The sequence below is a fragment of the Alligator mississippiensis genome, chromosome 14, assembly GCF_030867095.1.
Source record: "Alligator mississippiensis isolate rAllMis1 chromosome 14, rAllMis1, whole genome shotgun sequence".
Taxonomy (NCBI): domain Eukaryota; kingdom Metazoa; phylum Chordata; order Crocodylia; family Alligatoridae; genus Alligator; species Alligator mississippiensis.
The window spans coordinates 16,495,650-16,517,390 of record NC_081837.1 but is presented as its reverse complement, the minus strand read 5'-3'; the positions used below and the strand labels follow the sequence as shown (position 1 = coordinate 16,517,390).

General features: G+C 45.0%; 1 protein-coding gene across 2 annotated transcripts; it reads right to left on the bottom strand.

The window, feature by feature from the left end:
* Positions 1-941: 941 nt before the first annotated feature.
* Positions 942-19,347, bottom strand: ORAI2 (ORAI calcium release-activated calcium modulator 2). Of its 2 annotated transcripts, XM_019493321.2 has the most exons (4): positions 19,198-19,347; positions 12,567-12,807; positions 8,201-8,299; positions 942-5,491 (listed from the first exon to the last, which is right to left on the bottom strand). In XM_019493321.2, the coding sequence occupies exons 2-4, from the start codon at positions 12,792-12,794 to the stop codon at positions 4,946-4,948; spliced, it is 873 nt and encodes a 290-aa protein (XP_019348866.1). In that variant the 5' UTR covers positions 12,795-12,807; positions 19,198-19,347; the 3' UTR covers positions 942-4,945. The 2 variants fall into 2 exon arrangements, with proteins under 2 accessions (XP_019348866.1, XP_006270805.1); XM_006270743.4 differs by lacking the exon at positions 8,201-8,299 and having other exon boundaries at positions 19,198-19,342.
* Positions 19,348-21,741: the final 2,394 nt, after the last annotated feature.

Genomic DNA, 21,741 nt, shown 5'->3' with positions numbered 1-21,741 from the left:
TGCCTGGATTAGTAGCAAAAGAAAAATAATGCTTCTTCCTGGGAGGACAAAATAGTTCATTCAGTTAATAAAGTACTCCCTCCATCTTTGGCTGCAATTCAGCCCAACTCAAGGCACAGATTCTAACCTCTACTTGAAGCCAGTTTGAGGTTCTACATTTAGAGCTGTACCTTAAGTTCATAACTGTCTCCTTGCTTGTTTTACGTGGTTCCTTTAAAGACCAGCTCTCTAGGGAAGAAGGTAGGCAAGCATCCATCCACAGTCACTATTTTGTGCAGAGAGCTAATTAAAGCACAGCTTACATTTTTAGTAAAGGAAAAGTAATAGCAAGGATTAATTATAAATACCGTGTATGACCTACATCTTCTGGGACCTCAAAGCAGCATTTGCAGCAGGCTGACGTGGACTTTTCCAACGACAGCTTGGACAGAGTTCAGATACTCAAGAAGATTGTGTTCTTTTCTGATCCTCTGTAATTTCTGAGCCCTGCTGCTAATCACAGTTGTGGGAGTATCGTTTCACGAATGAGTAAAGAGACAGACAGCAGCACTAAGGCCTAACTCTTTTCTTACAACATCCAACACAGTCAAGATGGCAGAACTGCAGTGTAGAAACCAGCTTTTCCTACAACTGACAAATTAGCTTGGTCAGGGGCATGAAGAGGTCAGAGCCCAAATAGATAGAGCTGTGCCAGCAGAAGCCTTTAGTGCAAAATCATCAACCTAACTGGGCTTTTACTAAGATAAGATTGTTTTCATCAGAGAGCATACATGCACATGCGGGGATAAAAAGCAGTTTGGCTGATATAACCTCACTATGCAAAAAGAATTGTGCTGGTATAATAAACCAGCATTTTTATAGTGGTGACGTGCTCTTAGACTAGTTATAGCCACTTGTATAAAATTGTTTGCTGCCAAAAAATGACACACAAGTGAAAAGGATTCACTTATCCAATATATTTAATCAGCTTGAGTTTACAGATGCAACCATAGTTCTGTTAATACTTGCAATGAACCAGGGTCAATTTACTCAACTATTTAAAAAGAAATATACAAGTGACATGTTAACTCTTAAATTTATTATCATGTGTTAAATGTACATTGACGGAAATCAAACTCCACGTAAGCTTTGAAAGCATGTCCTGCTGTTCAGACATACTGACAACAGAGCATCATCTACACGCTGGCAGCAGGTAAAGCTTATTCTCCACAAGACTGCCCATGGCAGGAGACAATATATTGAATTCAGATCAGTCACTTCATGATAGCAGTTTGCAGCTGATATCACTGGAAATGCAGCACGTATGAGATTTACTTACTGCAGCCATGTTTTGGTTAAAAAAACCCAACAACTCTGAAATTACTATTTTTCTAGTCCGCCCTGAAAGCAGGATTGAATAACTTGTGCTCTTAAATTAGAGGTTCCCAACCCTTTCTGATCAACATACCAATTTAGACTAACTTTATCTGTAATACTCGTACCCGCTGCCAGTTCTGCATTAGTGCAGAGTGCTTTATCTCAAGATGAATCTTGAGACAGTCTAAGCCCCAGCTCCATCTTGATTTAGACCATATTCATTTGACCGGCAGCCTTCTGTAGCTCAGTACAAAGGCTCATAAAGTTAGAGAGCCTGGAACACCCGCTGTATGGGAACCGCTATTATAAATCGGCCTGCTTGGCTTCAGTAGTTACCCCCTGCCATAATAAGCTGCAATAGAAAGAGTATTTACATTAATGTTTGGTCCTTATTTTCAGTCACAAACTTTTTCCCTTTAATTTTCATTCTGTCTTCTGACTATTCTTAAAATATTTTGTATTATCTCGTTAATCTCTCAATGAAACCAGATGGCTTCAAAAAGGATGTAATCCCTAAACAAGACAAATAATGGGATGTATTACAGTTGATACTGTGCTATTTATTAGCTGTGTTTTCAGCTACAATATAAAGGAGGACAATGTCCAAGCCCAGAAGAACGTAGAGATTGCAGAGACTTGGAATAATTAGGTTTTTAGAAGTGCAAATTCTTGTATTCCGAATAAAAAAAACCCAAAGAGAGTACCGTATTTCCATCATCCAGTTTTACAGATACCAAAGTTTCATTTGGTCACTTTTTGCTGCCATACCTTAGCATATACTTTTCTTTAAGTAAACTCTGACTTGGACACCTCTTTAAGAGCTCCCCAAAAGGTCAACACTCACCATTTTTATAGCATCAGTAACACACACAGTGGCTCTGTTTTAATTGGTCAGAAGCATATGCATGTTCTTTCCTAAAAAGGCAGAATGGCAGCATTATAGGACATTAATAAGAGTTTTTTTCTGGATTATCAGGTATTAGGGAGATCTGTGGAAAGTACAAAAAGATTTTTAATGTGCAACTAAGAGCTGCTTAGAACATTTTTGGCTACTCAGCTAATGCAGTTAATGTAAAGTATACTTTAATAGTTTAAAATGTAACACTGACTCCTATCGTGGCTGTTTATCTTCTTAATGAAGATTAGCAACTTGTAAACACCTTCCACAAACAAGACATCCATTAAAATTCAGTGACTTGCATGTTGGACATTTTGCAAAAGGAAAATTAAAGTTGTTTGACTAAATATGGAAAGGTCTGCTATACGTTTGAACTTGTTCATCCTGTTTCACACAGGATCGGTTCTTTTCAGTTGTACATAGACACACGCACATATACATATTCCATAACATACTTTCCATGCATAGATAAAGCAGAAATAGACAAAGTGCACAATCTGTTGACTTCAACAGAATTTTTCCTCTGGCACTTAAATGAGTCAACATTCCTCTCTGAATATCAGTGCCTGGAACCAAAACACAGGCAAGTGTTGAACTTCATGCACTGCTATTCATGGCAACGTCTTCTAAATTTAGATGCCTATCACATCATTTAGAGTGTTCATTTTTTAAAAGGATACAAATTAGACTGATATTAAGAAATTAATTAGAAAATAAATGTGCTGGCCTGGTTATGTTGGCATTTGGGGATTGGACTGAGATGGGGAGGGATTTTTGTGGCGCTCTAGCTGGAAGGTATATTGAGGAGTGTCTTTTTGTGACAGCATCAATCTTTTGAGGGAAGGGGGAAGATGTGAATTGGGAACCTTGAGGGCATAGCAACAGGGATATTCCTGACTGGTTTTAAGTGAGGAACTGTAGTCCCAAGTACTGCAAACACTTTAATTGAGCTTAGCAGAAATATATACAGTGCTTACAGGTAATGACGTGCCCAGAAGTCTTTGCAGGATGTGGGTCTTCACACTGCTTTGCTGAGGTCTGGCATATTTAGCTCCCTTTATTAAAGGAAATTCTCCATATGGAACTAAAGTGTAAATGATCCAAATTTAGCTTTGAGGTTCATGCCTATCTCCAAAGCAGGGGAGAGTTCTTATGTTTGTGGCTATTACAGTTTCTGATGTTACACTTAAATACCAGTGATGAGTAGGGAGGGGCTTAGAGAGACCATTACAAACATTCAGGACTGGCAGCTGAGAGAAACTGTAAAACTGTTGCTGAGCGTAATGGTGTAGGGCAGACTTCAGCCTAAGCAGCAAGACAGATTTTGTACATGTATTTTTTCCTTATCAAACTGAAACAAATTGCTCTTCTCTTAAAAAACAAAAAGCAAGCAACTTATTACAGAACAATAATTTTCCTGGCCTGAAATGGTTACCATTAATCATGACCTCATTTATAGAGTTTTTTAAAGCCAGAAAGACGCTACAGTGTTTTATAAGCTTCATTCCTTCAGCTCTGCAGACACAAACAGGAATCACTTTCACTACAGCTGAAAAACAGCCAATGCAAGGGAAACATGATAGCTCTTGAACTACATAGCTCTCCCTTTGACAAAGCCTGGACACAGCTCCCCCAAATTTATCATGTGCCACAGAGGTGGGGGCTGCTTTAGGGGAAGAAACTGTCTGACATTTTAGACGGGTTTAAAATGCTACTTTCCTCTCAGGTACAATTAGGAAAAAAGAATACGGCAAAGGTATGGTATCTGGACTCCAACCCCTCTCTGTGAGACGAACAAGGCCAGGAAAAGGACATATTTTGTTCTTGTAGATACAAAGCAAATGAAGATGACAGAACCAGGTTTTGTTACTGTACTGTCCACTATTATACCGCATCTCCTTTACATCTCCTTTTCTAGTCTTTCAAAATCCCACATCCTTAAACAACCTTTATATTAAAAGAAAATGTCTGCAAGCTTTTCACAGAGCCTTTACACAAAGCTTTGTTATCTGAATCTGAGCACACACTCATTCTAAAAGATTGGATGCTATTGAAGTAGGCAAAAAAACAGCTCCTGCCAGCCCAAAACTCTTGCTCCCCTGTTGTAAAAGAGCAGTAGGGAAAATGTATGAACTAAGACTGATTTTCAAGTCCTTACACATTTCAAGTCCTGCCTCCATTTCTACACCCTCTTAATAATAAAGGTGACAAACACTCATGTTCCATCATACTTTCACAATTTCCTGGTGAAATCTGTAGGAGATGCCAAATCAACTCTAGAAATAGAGGTTGCCAGTTCATTGGTGATATACTGCCAGCAAGGGACCTGATGCATAAAAACAGGTCCTATAATAACAGCACTTTGGGGAAGCTGAAGTACTTTCACCTTTGGCAACAGAAAGTTATATTTTTCAAAACAGAGGGAATCAGAAACCCGACTATAATGTTAAAGTTGGTAAAATGTTGAGGTTCAACAACGTGGCAGTGTCTATTTAAGTACACAGTTGTGTAGGACCAGAAATAGACCAGAGATCCCAGGGTCTGAAACAGCACTAGAACCATGTATGGCAGACAATTCGCATTTTAGATATTTACACCATCACTGGTGTATTCAGCTCCTGATAGCAAAAATGGTTTATTTTGCTATTTGTGTTAGCTCAATTATTTGTTTTGATTCTGTATCTGCTCCTGTCACACCACCTGCAGCCCTCTGTCATGTCCATCTAATTGCACTTTCAGTTTGTGGAGCTCTTCGATCTCCCGGTTATGGCGCTCGGTTTTGTGCCGGACGAGAGACCGGTAGAAGTGGATGGTGAAGACCACAAAAATCAGACCCACTGGCACCATGATGATGGTAGAAACCAGTGCTGCTTGCCAGCCAGCATGGCCAGTGGGCTGCTGAATGATGGTAGTCTCATTTTTCATAATGGAGTCCACAGGCAGAAATTTTATCCAACAGAGAAGCACAACCTCAGCAAGGAAAAGGAGGATTCCTAAGACTGTAGAGAAACCCCAAGCCAGCTCTATGTAGAGATGCATGCGCTCATGTGGGGATTCACTGATAGAGTTCAGGTTGTGGATGTTACTTACTGCTTCCACATTAGGTAGTATACAGGTGCTGATGAGAAGGGCAAAGAGATGAACTGCAACCAGCACTGTTGTGCAGGCACTGAAAGCAATCAGCAGCATTTGGGGATACTTATACTGCATCTCTAACTGCACTTCCACCATGGCGACCTGGGGAAAAAAATTCAAAAAACCAACCATGAATAGCTGGTACATTTTCCACATTTCACTTTTCAAGGCTAGGAAAGTATCCTTCTTTAGGGAAGGTGCTTTAACTTGAACACATGCTTAAATGCTTTCCTGAACTGGGGCCTAAATGGGAAATTCTTGTTTTCTATAAAGATGCATGTATAGCCTATATCTTTCCCTTCCACAAAAACATTAAATTTAATGTCCAAAAACATCAGACATTATTTAGACTTTGCAGGGTTGGTTTTCATTTTATAATAGCAAAATCTCATCATGCCCTGACTTTTATGAATTGTGTCAAATTAAAACCACAAAAAGAGGAATTCTTTAGACAGTGAAATGTAACTTAGATTCAGATAAAAACAACTCTAGAGATCATCATATACATAACTTCTTCCGTTTTCAATGATAGCAGTCACAAGGCAGAAGTTAATTTCTGGTACATAAGGAATAAAGTCAGAGAAAGCTGTCACTCCCTTCCCTAGAAAGCTAACGAGCTATTTGATAACTACTTCTTGGTTAAAATGAGTGCCTCCTATTCCCAGGACATTTTAAAGCCTTGTTACTACAAACATAGCTAAAGTTTCTCTCTCATTTTCCAATAACTCTTGTATGTACTCAGTAGAAATGAATTACAGCTAGTTATCTGTTTGGTAATTCCACAACAGCTTTTTATTTCCAAAGTACTCTACTGAAATAGCTTCCTGGAGGCTAAATTTATAAACCCGATATAATAGTTTTGCACATACACTCTTGATTTTCATCATGAAGTTAGGCACAGGTCTAATTAAGCAGAGACCCAGGAATCAGCGCTCAAGTTCCAATCCAGTTCTGCTAGTGGCTAACTGTGTCAATTTGGACATCTCACTTAACCTCTCTCCACCTCAGCTTTTCCCTCTACAAAGCAAGGGAAATATTTAGCATACATATGTCTCAGGTTTGTTGTGAACTTTCACCTTTGTATAGCACTCAGAAAATCTTCAGCTAAGAGAATCTATATACATCAAACACATTACACTGGTAATTATCTCTGGAAAACAGTAGTTTTGAATGTCTCTGCCAGTAAATTTAGCAGATTAAGATCCATCTGCAGGTATATTTATTGATTTTATAGTGATTTTAATGAGGCATGTCAACAGCAGACAGGAAAAACAAGTACATGGGGTCATACTTGACCTGGTATTATATTTCAACAGGGCCCTGCCATCAATATCTGTATGTACAAGGGTGTCAAAACATGGCTGGTTCAGTCCCAGTCAGGAGCACCCTTAGTACTTTGTGGATGTGTAAGAAAGGTACAAGGAACAGCCTGGTTTAGCGCCAGACAAATAGATTCCACACCCCTCTACTTCTATAAAATTTGCATCTGAGACAGATCTCGAATAGCCATATCAGGGTCTGTACAATACCACCAGATTACTTCCTCTGGTATATATACTATTAGCGAGTTCCCTTCAAATGCAAGAGGAAACTAGGGGCACAACCCAGTGCTCACCAATATTAATGGGAGCTCTGCAATGGACTTCACCAGGATAGGAGCAGGGCACAGACTAGGATCTACCATCTACTCCAAAATGATCCATAGCCTGAACTAGAGGCTCACAGGAAAGTGCGGGGAACTGTACTAACAAACAACACGCAGCAGACCAGTGTACCTAGATTACATTCTGCTATTTCTGATTTAACTAAATAAAATGTGTCCCTAAAGGGAATAAAGCCACAAAAATCCATTTTCTCAGACTTTCTGAATTTGATAAATACATCTCATCCAGTATGGACAGAATCCTTATATTTCTCTTTCCTTGCTCTGCTTACAAACAGAGCTCTGTTCACTGTATAAATGAACATGTTTCATATACTGGGAAGAACTACACAGGATTAATGAAAACATTAGTTCCAGCATGATCTTTTTTAGTCACTATAAAGTTACACCATGGTGCTCAAACTTTTTGCCCCACAAGCCAGATGGGCTCCACTGGTAGGCCTCATCCAGCGGGCTGGGGGGGGGGTGGGGGGGTAGGAGCTGCAGGGAGCCAGCCCTGATCCGGCTATGCAAGGGGAGAAACTCACGGGGCTCCCCACAGGCCAGATGCCATAGCTCTGGATTTGGCCTGAAGGCCCAGGGTTGAGCACCCAAGTTACACTTGTAGAAATGCCTTGTAGAGGTTCTCGCTCTACAATTCCCTCCATATTAATTCAGGAAGAGGAATGTCAGTCCTCAATTACTTGAGCTCTAAAATAAAAAAAAGCAAAAGGAGAGAGACCCCTGTATTACATTTGGCTGTTCTGCTGTCAATGCTGCTGCACTAGATTAGAGCAATTATATAGTTCAGTGGTAGCCACCTTTTTTGGTCAAAGGGCCATAAATTAAGCCCTGACACTCCCCAGGTACCACTCTGATCCCTGATCCCCAGAGGCATTCCTGATAGAGTTGGTGCCCTAGCGCACTCGAATGGATGCACCTGTGGGGCACCTCATGTGCCCCACAGAGCAGGCATGGGTTGATCACCCTGGTATTTCGGGAGGGCACAGTTCCCCAAGGACCTAACATTTTGCATGCTGAATAAGAGCCTTATCTGTATGTTCAATTTATGGTTTTGTACTAAAGCTATGAGCTTGGCTGGTACAAGTTCTACTTGTTACACTGGTACAGGCACCAGCTTGCAGTTAATTGGATGTTTCCCCTCATACCAGCATATTCCCTAAGGGTGGCTTCCATGATGTGCTCTGATGAATCTTTAAGATTGATTGATGACTCAGTGAGAGGCATTTCAGGAGTAAACAACAATCCTGAGGGAAGAGAAGAGGGAGAGATGGGAAAGTAAAGCAGGGAATATTGTGTTAGCCAAAACAAGAATTAGACAAGTGTGATTTCATCTTAGCACTTTCTCCTAAGAAGGATGCCATGTGGTTCTCCACCCAGGATCAAAATAAAACAACAAACTAGCAATACACTGGAAACATGGTAAATATGTTTCAATATATGCAGCTCAGCCTAGTTCCCATCAGTCACTTAAACAAATTTCTTATGCCTAGCTTTTTTTTTTTCCTCTCTCATTCTGTAAAACAAAAGAATACTTGACATTTGAGATGACCTGGACAGAGTTTTGGAACCATCAGCTGGAGTAGTTTCTAGAGGCAAATATCAGAGAGAAAGGGAGCTCTGACCTTAGAAGAGGCAGGGGCAGGATTAGATAAATCCTGAAATTTATGGTCTAGGCCACAAAGGAGGCTGCAATTTCCTTTTTTCAAACAGTATCACAGAAGGGCTGGCAAGAGCTATGGGGACTGCGTCGCCACAGGGTTCCTAAACTGCAGGTGTCATTGGGCTCTCATCATAGTTAATACAGGCTTGTGTCCAAATGTAACGTTTGGACTTTCCATGGCACCCCACTCCTGTAAACCTAGCCAGAGATACTGAGCATTTAATTCTATTAAAATACACTGAGCACTTTTAAGCAAAGCCTTAATTTGAAGCTTGTCAGATGCATCACTGAAATCAATGGAATTACTCATTCATTTTAATTTGAGCAGACACTTGCATGCTTTACTAAATTGGAATAAAGTGCTCAGGTTCCTAAAGGATCAAGTCCTTGTTCTGTTTCTTCACGGTCAGTACAATATGATCCCTTGATTCTCCACAGTACAATATTGGAGAACACTCATCTGTGGAAGTTTGGGTGAAGACTAAAGCTGGGTGAGGAGCAAGATGCTGATGTCTCTTAACACAAATATCTGTTAGCATTAGGCAGATGGCTTGGCAGTCACTACAAACAGTCAGTCCAGTAGATCTGTTGGAAAAAAATAACCAAACATACAAACCTCAGAGCAACTTGACAACAAGCTGAGAAGAGTGACTGCAAAAGCAGCTCTTCTCCTGGCCAAGAAATGATTCAAGAGATTTCTGTGAAAAATACTAGATCAAGAGCAAAGGAAAAAGTGTTCCTTCATTTGCAACACCCACAGGGCAATGCACACCTTCCTCCACATCCTGATAGTCTGCCTCAAAAAAGACACAGGGGGATTACAATGAGAAAGAGAGGCACTGCATCTTTTGGACCTACTCTCTCCTTTGTCAAGAAGTGAAACCACCAACGAATGATCAAGGTTTGTGTTATGTGGCTGTCTATCCAATATGAACTGAATCAACAGCAGCCTGTTTACCTTGTTCATTAAATAGCCTTGGCTGGTAATCACTTTCAGCCAATACTGATCTAACTTAAATTGGAAATAACAACAGAGAGGTAAACAAGTCTATATACCATAGTCTGCTATCATATTTCTTTACATATTTAAATACACACAAGTCTTTAGGGAACTTATTTTACTATGAAGAACTTATGTACTTTCAGCAGTAGCCAGACTGACGTCTCTCTTGGAATAAAGCACCCAACCTGCTCAACAAATATTTGTCCAATTAACTACTGCAGCAGAGGTAAGTTAGGTGCTGATACGATAGTGTAACAGAAATGTCCAGTTTTATCATTAATAAAAATGGTGCATTTTAAAGAAATTCTTATATTCTGAATATCAGGTTTCCAAAGAAAACACCAAGTGCCATATTTACTCAAATCCAAGACAAGGTTTCCCCCCAACACACACACTTACAACCAACGTTGGAGAAAAGGTCTCGTCTTAGACTTGAGTACTGGCCCAGGACAGAAGGCAGCTGAGCTCTGGCTTTGGCCTCAGGCTTGGAATAAAAGCCAGAGCTCAGCCACTGCCTGCCCTGGGCAGGGCTGGTGGCATGTGGCAGTGAAAGTACAGGGGAGAATGAGAGGGAAGTGTGGGGAAGACCTGCAGCCTGTCACTACCTCACTACTCCTCCCCGTTGCTGCTTACCGTTAGCTCCAGTCCCAAATGACCCAGAGCTGCTGCTGCTGCTGGTGCCCTGCTGGGGCCACTGCAGCTGCTGATGGCCTCTGACTGCCCCAGAACCAGAGCCACCCAGAGGGGGAGAGGGAAGGGGGAGCAACAGGTGGCAGGCACAGGCATGGGGTGTGGGAGACAAATGCACAAGAGGGAGGACAGAAATGGGGAGGAAAGCAGGCAGCAAGTGGCAAGGATCTGCCCTCCCCACCTCTCCCCACTGCTGCTTTGGGGGGGGGGGGGGGAGGGAAAATTATAACAACCTTCCAAAAATTAGATTAAATACATGTAAAATTATAATTAATTTATAATTTTTCATGTATAAAATCTAATTATTGGGGGGGGTCATCTTAAATACTAAGTTGCCTTGGATTCAGGTAAATACAATAACATGCAAGAATGGAGATCCAATTTCCTATGCAGGATATAAGTCTTGGTCAGCTTGGACTATTTGCTCTCAACAGTTTGAAAATCTCTCTCAAAAAGCAAGACTTGCTGGTGTCAACTTTAGACTTTTCAGTCTAACTGTTGTAAAGACTTTATCAGGAGCAAGAATCCTTCACAGACTAATCAAATACCATAAATTGTAGTGGGTAATTTTAGCAGACATGACCTCAGAAATACGTCATAAATAGAAGTGAGATGGTTTATAGTGTGTATGTGCTGAGAATTTTCCACTGTTCGCTGTTCTTCTCAGCCTCCTGAAGTATTTTGTTCTCAGAGTGAAGACTGGCTTCCAATCCTGCAAATGTAACTACACTGGCAGACTGCAAGCTCACGCAAAATCCTAATGACTTCTCACACAGGCTGGGATAACAACAATAATCTTACCACATAATCCTGTTTCCACAACCATGTAGCAGTCTTGGCAACACTACTAAAAAGTAAATGGTCCATCTTTAAACACTACGAACCAGCATATTAACTATTAATTCTTAGCACAAGAAAACCCGCTGTTCAGCAGAGGCTGAGAAAAAAAAATACCTGATCAATTAATGGGAACCTTCTCACAATTAGAAGTTTCCATCTGCTACTTCAGAATGCAGAATACATTATAAATTGAAATACATATGATATGGATATATGCATGCATATACACCAGTGGTTCTCAACCTTTTTAGACTTGAGGCAGCTCTGGATAGACTCAAGGCGCCTCTTGGAAAATGCCAGTGCTTGGTTTTCACTTAGTTTTTGACTACAGAAAAATAATAGAGCAATCCATCTGTTGCAAAAACTCAGAAATACAACAACATATCAGAATAATTTTAACACTGTGGCTTCCTATTTGAAATGTCTTGGTTTATCTTGTGAATTATATTTACACACCTAACAGTGATAATATTGCATGACATCCTGCGGTACCTCTGAAAGGATCCCAAGGCACCCTAGAGTGCCCTAGCACCCTAGTTGAGAATGACTGATATACACAATTCCTCTCTTGTTAAAAACAGAAAGCAAAAACCCACCTAAGGGGTGGGGGGGTGAGGGAAAAAGCGGAGGGAATTAGTCTGCGAAAAATAAAAAACCCTTCTTCCGCCAACTCAGAAAGAAAAATACCTGCAAACCAAAGAACAAATTTACTATCATGAAATTAAAAAAAAAAAAAAAAAGATTCATAAGTGGAAGAGAAAGCCTAAAAACAAACCAAGAATTGTCCGTGTCTTGCCCTCCCTGCCATCACTGTTGCAACACTCTGACTTCTCCCTTACTCACACACATGTATAGGCACATTCAAAGAACAGGCCAGGTCTCTACTTTTCCTAAGTGGTGTTTCTGCCTCCCCTTCCCTACCACTATACACATTTGCTGAGTATAAGAGACTGGAGTACCAGTTTCAGCTACCAATAAGCAAGATCTAGAGGCAAGATAAAGGAAAGGTGCATCATTCCAGCACTTGATGCAACTGCTAAATTTACACCAAGACCCTTGACGTTGTCACCCCAGCACAGTCACTATTTTAGAAGCGTGGCTTGTTGGCATCATGAGATGATTTCCAGGTAGCTCATACACCAACCAACAAAGCTGACCTCAAAACTTATGCAACAGCAGCTAAGTGAAACCCACATTTAGACGCCCTGCTACCTTATTTAAAAAATGATGAGTCCCACATACAGAAAACAAACCTGATTAAAAAAGCAAGGTTTTACAAAACCCCTCATTTCAGAATCCAGCAGTTAAAAAAACGTACCATAGCAAACCCAGAGAGCAAAGCAGACGTTCTGCTGGATGCTTTGAGCTTGGCTCGGCTCAAGTAGAGTTTTCTCCATGACAGGGCCTGAACCGAGTGATGATTTGAAGTGACCAGTTCCAGATAACTACGCCGGACCCAGTCCCGATAATCCATGCCTTTTGTGCCTGGTTCAGAACAGCAAGCAGGGGTAGAAGGATCCACTGGAACATTTAATTCAGAACTCATGATGAAAGAAATGCTAAAGAAATAAAACATTTATATATTCAAACATGGATAAGAAAAAAATAAATATAAATATAAGATAGGAGTTCATTTAGGAGCTACACTAAAAAAATTGTTCTTGCAAAGTAGATGTAAGCTAGAGCATAGCACAAATGAAAATCAAGTCTACTCCCCTCACCTTTAACCACTGTACATGACCATGACAATTTTAAGACAAAAACTCCATAATACTATGTGCTATTTCAATCTGACTTCAGGAAGGGCTGTTAACAGTTAGTTAGTTACATTGTTAAATTTCTGGGTTGCTGTCAGCTTTTTTTTGGCTTGAAACCAAGTCCTCAACTCCAGTTCTCCCCACCACGGGCTTGTTTTAAGAGAGTTTAAAATAAAAAAGCCAGCAAATTTTCATTTGTACTTTTTAATTTGTTCCCAGGTTACACAGACCACTTTGCAGTATCATGGATATGCCTCAAAAACATCTTGCTTCAGTCCCATTGCAACACCAGCTGTTATGTTCAATGGGTTAATGTTACTTTTTTCCTAAAGAGAAGCACTTACAATTAAATTGCACCAAGTCCAATTCCATTTACGTACCTGCTGCTTCCCTTGTCCTTCCAGAGACTAAGCAGCTCTGAAAACACTGAACAGCATATACTGCATCTCAAACATATGGCTCAGCCTGTACATTGGATTCAGCCTGTGGAGCCTCACCATCCAGTGCCCAGTGTTGTCCCTGGGTATGATAAGACCCACATGGGGAATGGTACACACCCGTGGCTAGACTGGACCCACAGACTCCCTCCCCGCTCACCACCCAGCCCCTCCATTTCTCTCTCCAGCAGCTGCTACACTCACTGTACTCATCTGGGACCCAAGCTACATGTAGTGCAGATCCCAGGGCATCCAGAATGGGTGCCACAGTCTGGCCAACGTGGCAGCTGTGCTACACGTGGGGGCTGCCCCAGCCAAACTGCTCCACACAGCACCTACTCCGGAACATGCACTACATTAAAGAGCCCCCTACACCTGGTTCAGGACCTGTGCTGCATGTGGTGCTCACAAGCACCATGTGTAGTGCAGGTCCTGGACTGGCAAGCACCATGTGGGGTGCAGCTCAGGAGCTGTACCCAGTGCCCATTCCAGCTGCTCCAGGGTCCACACCACACACAATGCAGGTCCCAGACTGGCAGAAGCAGCCATCAGATCAGGTATCCTAAGGGAGGGAGAGAGAGAGGGAAGGGGGCTGGATGAGTTTGACGTCCCTGTTGTATAGCAACCAAGCTGGCTGGTCTTGGACAGGAGTTTTAGATTTCCCGAACCATTTGTACTGTTCCATACTTATTGGTCACATCTGATCTAACAGTTTTACTCCTTTACTACCACCAGGCATGGTCAGCCAATGGGAAGATATTGCTCTTTTGGGGAAAATAGGTTTTATTTCTCAGGAATGTTATTTTATAATCTTCAACTACTGTATCATCAGATTCACATGACCATGTGAAAGGTAAGGGAAAGCAACAAGGCTGTTTCAAGTGACCACATGCATCAGCCACATTGAAAACACATTTAGGAATCTATATCTATATATATCATGGATTAGTTTTATTGTTTTTCAAAGGGTATTCTCTTGGATTATGATTTTGGTGTCATTCATGGGCATACAGCAGGATTTACAGTATGTGAACACTGCCACACATCTGAAATTAGCATTCTAATTAGGAGCCTTCAGGAAAAGCAAAGACCTTGATTTGGCCATTAGTCTTTATGCCAATAAGACTGCTACTGACCTCAATAAAAGTGACAAACTATTATAAGATTAGAACACACTGAAGTTTTAAGGCTATAAATATTTATAACAATGTAGAAGAACAAGTATATGCAGCAAACCATGCATGCAGTGGTACTAATTAGCGTCGGCACCACGCTCAAGGTCGAGTGTCTTGCTGTTAGTTTGGCAAGGAGTCACCTTTTATTCACACCCCTGTGGTCCATTCAGTGACTAAGACTTGGTTTATTGATCAGCATAGCCCCAGGAATTCAAGACCTGAGGAAGCTAAATGTCACCCAACTACCAAGAAAGGTGCAGAAAGGGCCATTTATTTAAAACATAAATACACTATTTTGACATATCACAGACCACTGACATTGGACTGCAGTGGCAAACAAGGGAAATCTTACTAGCAACTCTACTCCTTTGACAACGTAACAACATGGGATTCTCCCTCCTGAGACCCCCAAAAATAAAACTGACCCATTGAACACAACAGCTGGTGTTGCCATGGGACTGCAGCAAGATGTTTTTGTCGTATGTCCACAATACTGCAAGCAAACAAATGCTGTTGCTTGCGAACAAAGTAAAAAGTACAAGCAAGAAGCTGCCAACCCTCATATTTCAAGCTATGAAAACAAAAGCCGGTGGCATGGGAAGGGGTGGGGAGCATGGGACTGAAGAAGAAGACTACTTTAAAACTGAAACAAACTGATGGCTGGGGGGGAGGAGACAGTGGTGCAATCTACCCAAATCCCACTCCACCCAAACATTAAAACGAACTGCCTAGGATGGGGCAGCAGCACTTCTATTTAGGAAATGCCAAGAGCCAACTGACTTCCTGGCTCATGTATCGTTTCCCTGATTCCTGTTAATCTCTCTCCACGCCACAAGCAGGGATCCTGTTTTTCCCTGATAAAAAATGACAAATTCTCTGATAAAAAGTCCAAAATCCGTGATAAAAATTAAAGGCCCCGCTAGTGCCCCTCACTCCCCCCACAACAGCTCCCAGCCCCACACACGCAGGCACAGGCACAGACACACAGACAAACACACGCACACAACACATACACATACACCCCAGCAGGTAGGTGTGCGGGAGGGGACGGGGGGAAAGGAAGGGATTAGAAGCACAGATTGAGAATGGGGGAGGAGTGCATCTCTGCGCCTGCTCCTGGGTGAGGTGGAGGGGGGAGGCGGCAGTGGTGCCCCTCTGCAGGCCACACACAGGCTGCCCGGCCAGGGAAGGGGGGAAGCTCACACGTGGCAGCCACCACATCACCGCTGCTGGGGGGAAGCTGGCTGAGGGAGCGAGGATGTGTTGGGGGAAGACATGGAGTGCCTGCTAGCCAGCAGGCACTCCTGGTGGGGCTTTCCCCAACACTTTTCCCTCCCTCAGCCTGGGCAGGTGGGGAGAGGTGGGCGGAACACAGTGTGCCCTGGGGTGCAGTGGCGAAGCAGTGAGGGGCACTGCCAGCCCCCCATCTGAGCTCACTCTGTGCCTACTCCCAGGAGCAGGGCCGGGGGGGGGGTGGGGGGGCAAGGGCAGCAGTACCCCTCTGCAGGCCACACACTGCTGCCCAGCCAGGGAGGAGGGGGAGCTCACATGTGGCAGCCATTGCTGCCACTGCACTGTTCTGCTGCACCTTGCGCTGCTTGCCTGTGGCTGGCGGTGGGAAAGCTGCATGGGATGCGGTGGCGGCCACTGTGTGCGAGCCCCCATTTGCCCCCGGCCGGCCAGGCATGTGCAGCTCACAGAGGGGCTGCTGTCTTCACCCCCTGGCCCTGCTCTGGGCAAGCAGTGTGGGGCACGGCAGTGGCAGTGCTGCTGGCACGCAGTGGCTGTCACCATTACGCTGCTGCCGGCAGCTACCCCTGAGCCACACATCTGCTCACATGGCGGTGGCTGCCAACACCACTGCACCACCGCTGCCATGCCCCATGCTGCTTGCCCAGAGCAGGGGTGAGGGCAGCAGTGCCCCTCTGTGGGCCTCACATGACTGCTTGGCTGGGGGGGGGGGGGGGGGGGGGCTCGCACACAGTGGCTGCCACGGCACCCTGCGTCCTGTGCGGCTTTTCCACCGCTGGCCACAGGCAAGCACCGTGAGGTGTGGCGGCGGCTGCCACGTGAGAGCTCCCCCCCCATGAGCAGCATGTGTGTGGCCTGCAGAGGGGCACTGCTGCCCTCGCCCCCGGCCCTGCTCCTGGGAGGGGGCACAGAGTGAGTTGAGGTGGGGGGCTGGAAGTGCCCCTTGCCCCTCTGCCACCACGCCCCGGGGCATGCTCTGTTCCCTCCCCTCTCCTCACCTGCCAGTGCTGAGGGAGGGGAAAGTGTTGGGGAAAGTCCTACCAGGAATGCCTCCCCACTGGCAGACACTCCATGTCTTCCCCAACACATCCTGGTTCCCCCCGCAAGCCCCACTTACCTCCAAGAACAAAGAAGACTGATCCTCCTCCTGGCAGCCTCCAGTAAGTGACTGCGGGTCCCACCCTTTCCCCTCCCTCTGGGTAGGGCTGGGGCTTTCCTGCCCCTTTTGCAAACAGCACTTGGAGGCTGGAACTCAGCCAGCCTGCACACCTCTTTGCAAAAGGGGGAAATCCGTGGGTTTCCCTGCTAAAAGGGAAAATCCGTTTTCTCCAATTAAAATGGGAAATCCACGGTTTTCTCGGTTTTTCCATGGGAAACAGAAAACCCAGATCCCTTAATGACTCCCTTTCTCCTTTTTAACGGTCTTGATGTTTCACTATTCAAACTCCCTGGATGAAGAGAAGGAGAATACAGGAAGCCCCAGAGAGGCTGTGGAAACCGATCAGGTAAAGGTCTCTGCAGGCAGAGATAGTTTTCTAACTGCACCTTTCTTTTCAAAAAGGAAATCACAGTAAAGAGAAGGGACTGTGAAGTCCGGATTTTCCAGCCTGGATTTTCCTCACCAGTCCCAGATGAGTTCTGCTTTATCACCTTGATCTAACCAACCTGCATGCAAATAACTTATTTTTGTATTAGAGACTTAGCAGATTCATCTGCCCTGTCAAGGAAGCAAAGCCATGCCATTGCACAAACATCTCATCTTGCCTTTTATTCCAAAAGGTCTTAAATTCTTCCTATACATGTGCAGGGAGGCTGCTGCAACGCGCTTGCTGGTGCATGGTAATCGCTGTGCTCCAGCAGATCCACCATCACATGTATCAGTGTCCCTGCACTGAAAAACAGCAGCAGGGGCACTTTAACTAAAGCTTGTTGGACAAACTTTAGTTAAAGCACCCTGCCACCATACTACAGTGCAGGGACACTGATACACATGACACTCTGAGGGCCACTCTGATTAAAGCGCCTCCCTATACATCTATAAATGCCCAAAGTGCCTTGGCAAGCCTCTGTACCAGATGAATGCTGCTACTGTTGATCATCTGCAGGGTGGTTGTGCCCAGAGGCCTCAACCTGCGATCATGGCCTCACTGTGCTAAACACTATGAACAGGGGCAGATCCAGGGGGGGTTAATGGTGCGGTTTGACCCCTTTGATACCTGCTCCAACCAAACTTTAGAAGCAGCTGCCTGGGAGGGGCAGTAGCGTTTCTATTCAGGTAGTGCTGAGAGTCATTCGACTTCCTGGCTCATTATCCTGTTGTTCTCTTTCCACATCGCAGGTGTTAGCCACCCTCTATCCGGATCTTGATTTTTCATATTCAAACTATCCCTTCAGCAATGGTGTTGTCTCTTAGCCATTCCTGGTAGCGTGTCTCTTTCATTTCTCTGCCCTGCAGGTTGTTTTTATCTGTACCTAAAAACCTTAACACAGGTGCAGCTGTATTAAGTCAGATGTAGAAATGACAGTGAAGTATGGGAGCTGCTGTCCAGATGCCCTGGAAGGTCAGGTTTTGCTTTATAAATCTGAAGAGATGCACATTGAACTATAATGACAAGGCTAAATATTACTGGGAGAGTGATTATTCCCCTCTATTTGGCACTGGTGAGGCCACATGTGCAGTAATGGGTCCAGTTCTGGGCCCCTGTACAGAAAGGATGTGGACAAATTGAGGAGAGTCCAGCAGAGGGCAAGGAAAACGGTTCGGGGGTTTGGGGCAGGGGACTCCCAAGGAGCCGCTGAAGGAACCGGGCTTATTTAGTTTGCAGAAGAGAAGACTGAGGGGGATTTAACAGCAGCCTCCAGCTCCCTGCAGGGGGGTAGAAGGGGGATGGAGCTGGGCTTGTTCTCAGCCGGGGTAAGTGACAGGACATGGAGCAACCATCTCAGGTTGCAGCAAGGGAAGTTTAGGTTAGAGAGTAAGATGAGGTCAGAGAGGATTAGATGTGGTGCTCACAAGCCCCGCGTGTAGCGGCAGTGCCGTGCAGTGCAGTGCAGTGTCGTACACGGCAGGGTAGCGAAGCACTAGGACAGACTACCCCGCGAGGTGGCGGTAGCTCCATCCTGGGAGGGTTTGGCGACTCGGGTTTAGGATGCTATAGCTGGGGCTGGACTAGATGTGGCCCCCCCGTGCCCGTTGGGTCCGGCCTGGGCCTGAACACGGCGCCGCCGTCCCTCCCTCCCGCCCGCCCGCCCCCGCGGCCGAGGCGAGCGCAGCTCGGGAGGGACCGGCGTCCCCTGCCCGCCCGCGGGCTCCCGCCACGGCCACCTACCTCAGGACGGCCGGGCCGGGCCGGGCTGCGCTGCGAGCGCGGGGAGCTGGAGCCGAAGCCGCCTGCACCTTCCCGCGCGGCGCCTGCTCTGCTGCCGGGGCAACGCCGGCTGGGCCGGGCCGGGCCGGGCCGTGACGTGACGCGCGGCGCCCTGCGCACGTGACCGCGGGGGCGGGGCAGGAAGCGGGCGGTGAGGGGCGAGCCCCGGCGTTTCCGGCGCAGGCAGCTCCACCCTGGGCGGGTGCATGGCGCTGCCCTCGTGCGGCCGCACACCCGCGGCGGTGGGCGTCAGGTCACGCAGGGAGGCCGCCCGCCGCGCGACTCGGGCCCTGGAGCCGCTGCCGGATGCAGCCCCTGCTGGGAGGGGAGCTGCAGGCCCCACCCGGCCCCTGGGCTGGAGGATTTTTGACAGCCCTCCTTCCTGTACAAGGTAGCGTAGTCTTTTCTGAGAGGCGCAGCTCGGGGGCCTAAGAAAAGCCAGCAGAGCACGCAGTTTTCTTCCTGTTAGTTGCTGATACCTCTGCTGAATCCTCCAAGCTACGCGGTTTAAAAATAGAGTAAAGCTACCCTGCCCTTGCTGCCAGCTGAGCATGTTCACACTGGGGGCTAATGCACCCTACCCTCTACCTTACTGCGCATTAATGCTCCCTTGTGTTGTGGAAAACGTGACCCTGACCCTGGGATATAACCCTACAGGAGCTCTTATCATCACAGCACCCAGGATTTCTAGCAACATACACCAAACACAGCCTAAATCACCACGCCAGTTCAGTCCTCTCAGCAAAGGAAAGAGGACATTTATTAAGCTTCCGCGGGGCGTTCTGTCCGCCTTCGTTAGCATTTCACTTACAAGCTCAGCGTTCCTGAAAGGAGATTTGTGTTATGAATAATTAATTGTAAGAAAGGATGGTGTCAAACACAACAGGGCCAGGTAGCCTAGCCTGAATTCATTTCATCCCATAAGTCCACCCTCTGTGCAAGCGAGAGAAAGTACAATATGTTTCTTAGTTAATGAAAACTATCACTTTCCATTTGGCCCAGCTTAGAAAGGAAATGCTGCCTCCCAGGGTACAGCCTATTCACGAGACTCATGTTCCTTGAACAGTTTAAAAACAAACAAACCAAAAGAACAGTGCAAGGTTAATTGCTTCTTATGGATTTTGCTAGCACTCAAAAGTAGCAGTGTTTGCTCACCCTACTCTGAATGCAGCAAAGAAAGGACACAACCCTCCACATCAATGTGTGTCCATGAGGAAATGCCACTGGTTATGGATAGGCTGCCCACATGGAAATCTGGGACCCCGTCTCTTCCTCCCTCACCTCCACTCCCACAAGTTGGCAGGGGTGGGGCTGTGTGCCTGCCTGCAAGGTGCTCTGCACCACTCCAGCTCCCAGCCAGATGACACCCCTGTGTTTCCAGGATATCCATTGTAATTCCTAACAGCTGGCAGGAACCAGCCTCTGAAGTCCAGGACTGTCTTGGCTAAAACAGGACATATAGTCACCCTAACTATGGAGCATTCACTGTCTTCCACCTTAGTCCCCATGAGGAGCTAAGGGTCTAGACTTGAAGCAGCACAGAGGAAGTAAGGTTGTCACAGCTCGCTCTGAACACCTCTCAGCATTTGATGACTTCTGAGCCAGTCCCCTGCAGCTTTCCACCATTAGAAGAAAAAAAAAAAAAAAAAAAAAAAAAAAAAAAAAAAACTTACCTTGCCACTGAAAGAAAGCAAACAGGGAGGGAAGCACAAGGGAACTGAACTCAAATGTCACTTGTGATGAATCATAGTATTTCCCCACTGAGCAGGCAAATAACATTACAGAGATGCCATTACACAAACTCAATTTAGTCAAGTAACATAACTGGTGTCAGGCAGCACAATCTAATGTAAAGAGCTCACTTGCAATACCTTTAATATATTAGGCTTGACAAAAATAAATAAATAAAAAGTTGCACTGTATTCTGGATACTGAGCTGTCACAGCAAAAGCATCTGAGAAGAGACAGGCACTTCCAAGTTGGAAAAAAAAATGGTTTTCTTCAGTCCAAACTACAGATGCTGAACACAACACTGGGTTTTGGTTTTAGTTGAGCTGCCAACCATGTTGGAGTGAGCCAAATTGGCAGCTCAGGGGACCTGAGGGTCTCCTCTCCCCAAAAGAGATAACTAGCATGATTCAACCCTGAGATTGCACTGTGGCCCATCCAGCTCTCACACTTTCTGCAGATCTCAGACAAAAAAGTCTGTGTGTCTCAAATATATCAAACACTTAATATAACACCAAAGCAGAAAGAATGAGACACAGTTCCCCCTTTCTGGGCAATTAATGGGCCTCCTACATATTTTGATGAATTAATCTCTTAGCTAATCTGTTTTTGCTATACCATTTCAAATGCTGCATCATTTATCTTTTTGTCCCTTAATCCAGAAAGAGACTCAGGTTAGAGCTCTACCATAGATTTAAGTATTTCTCCCCTACTTCAAGGTCCCTAAAATCATACCAACTCACCACCTCCCACTCTGATGAAACCAAATACTGTTTA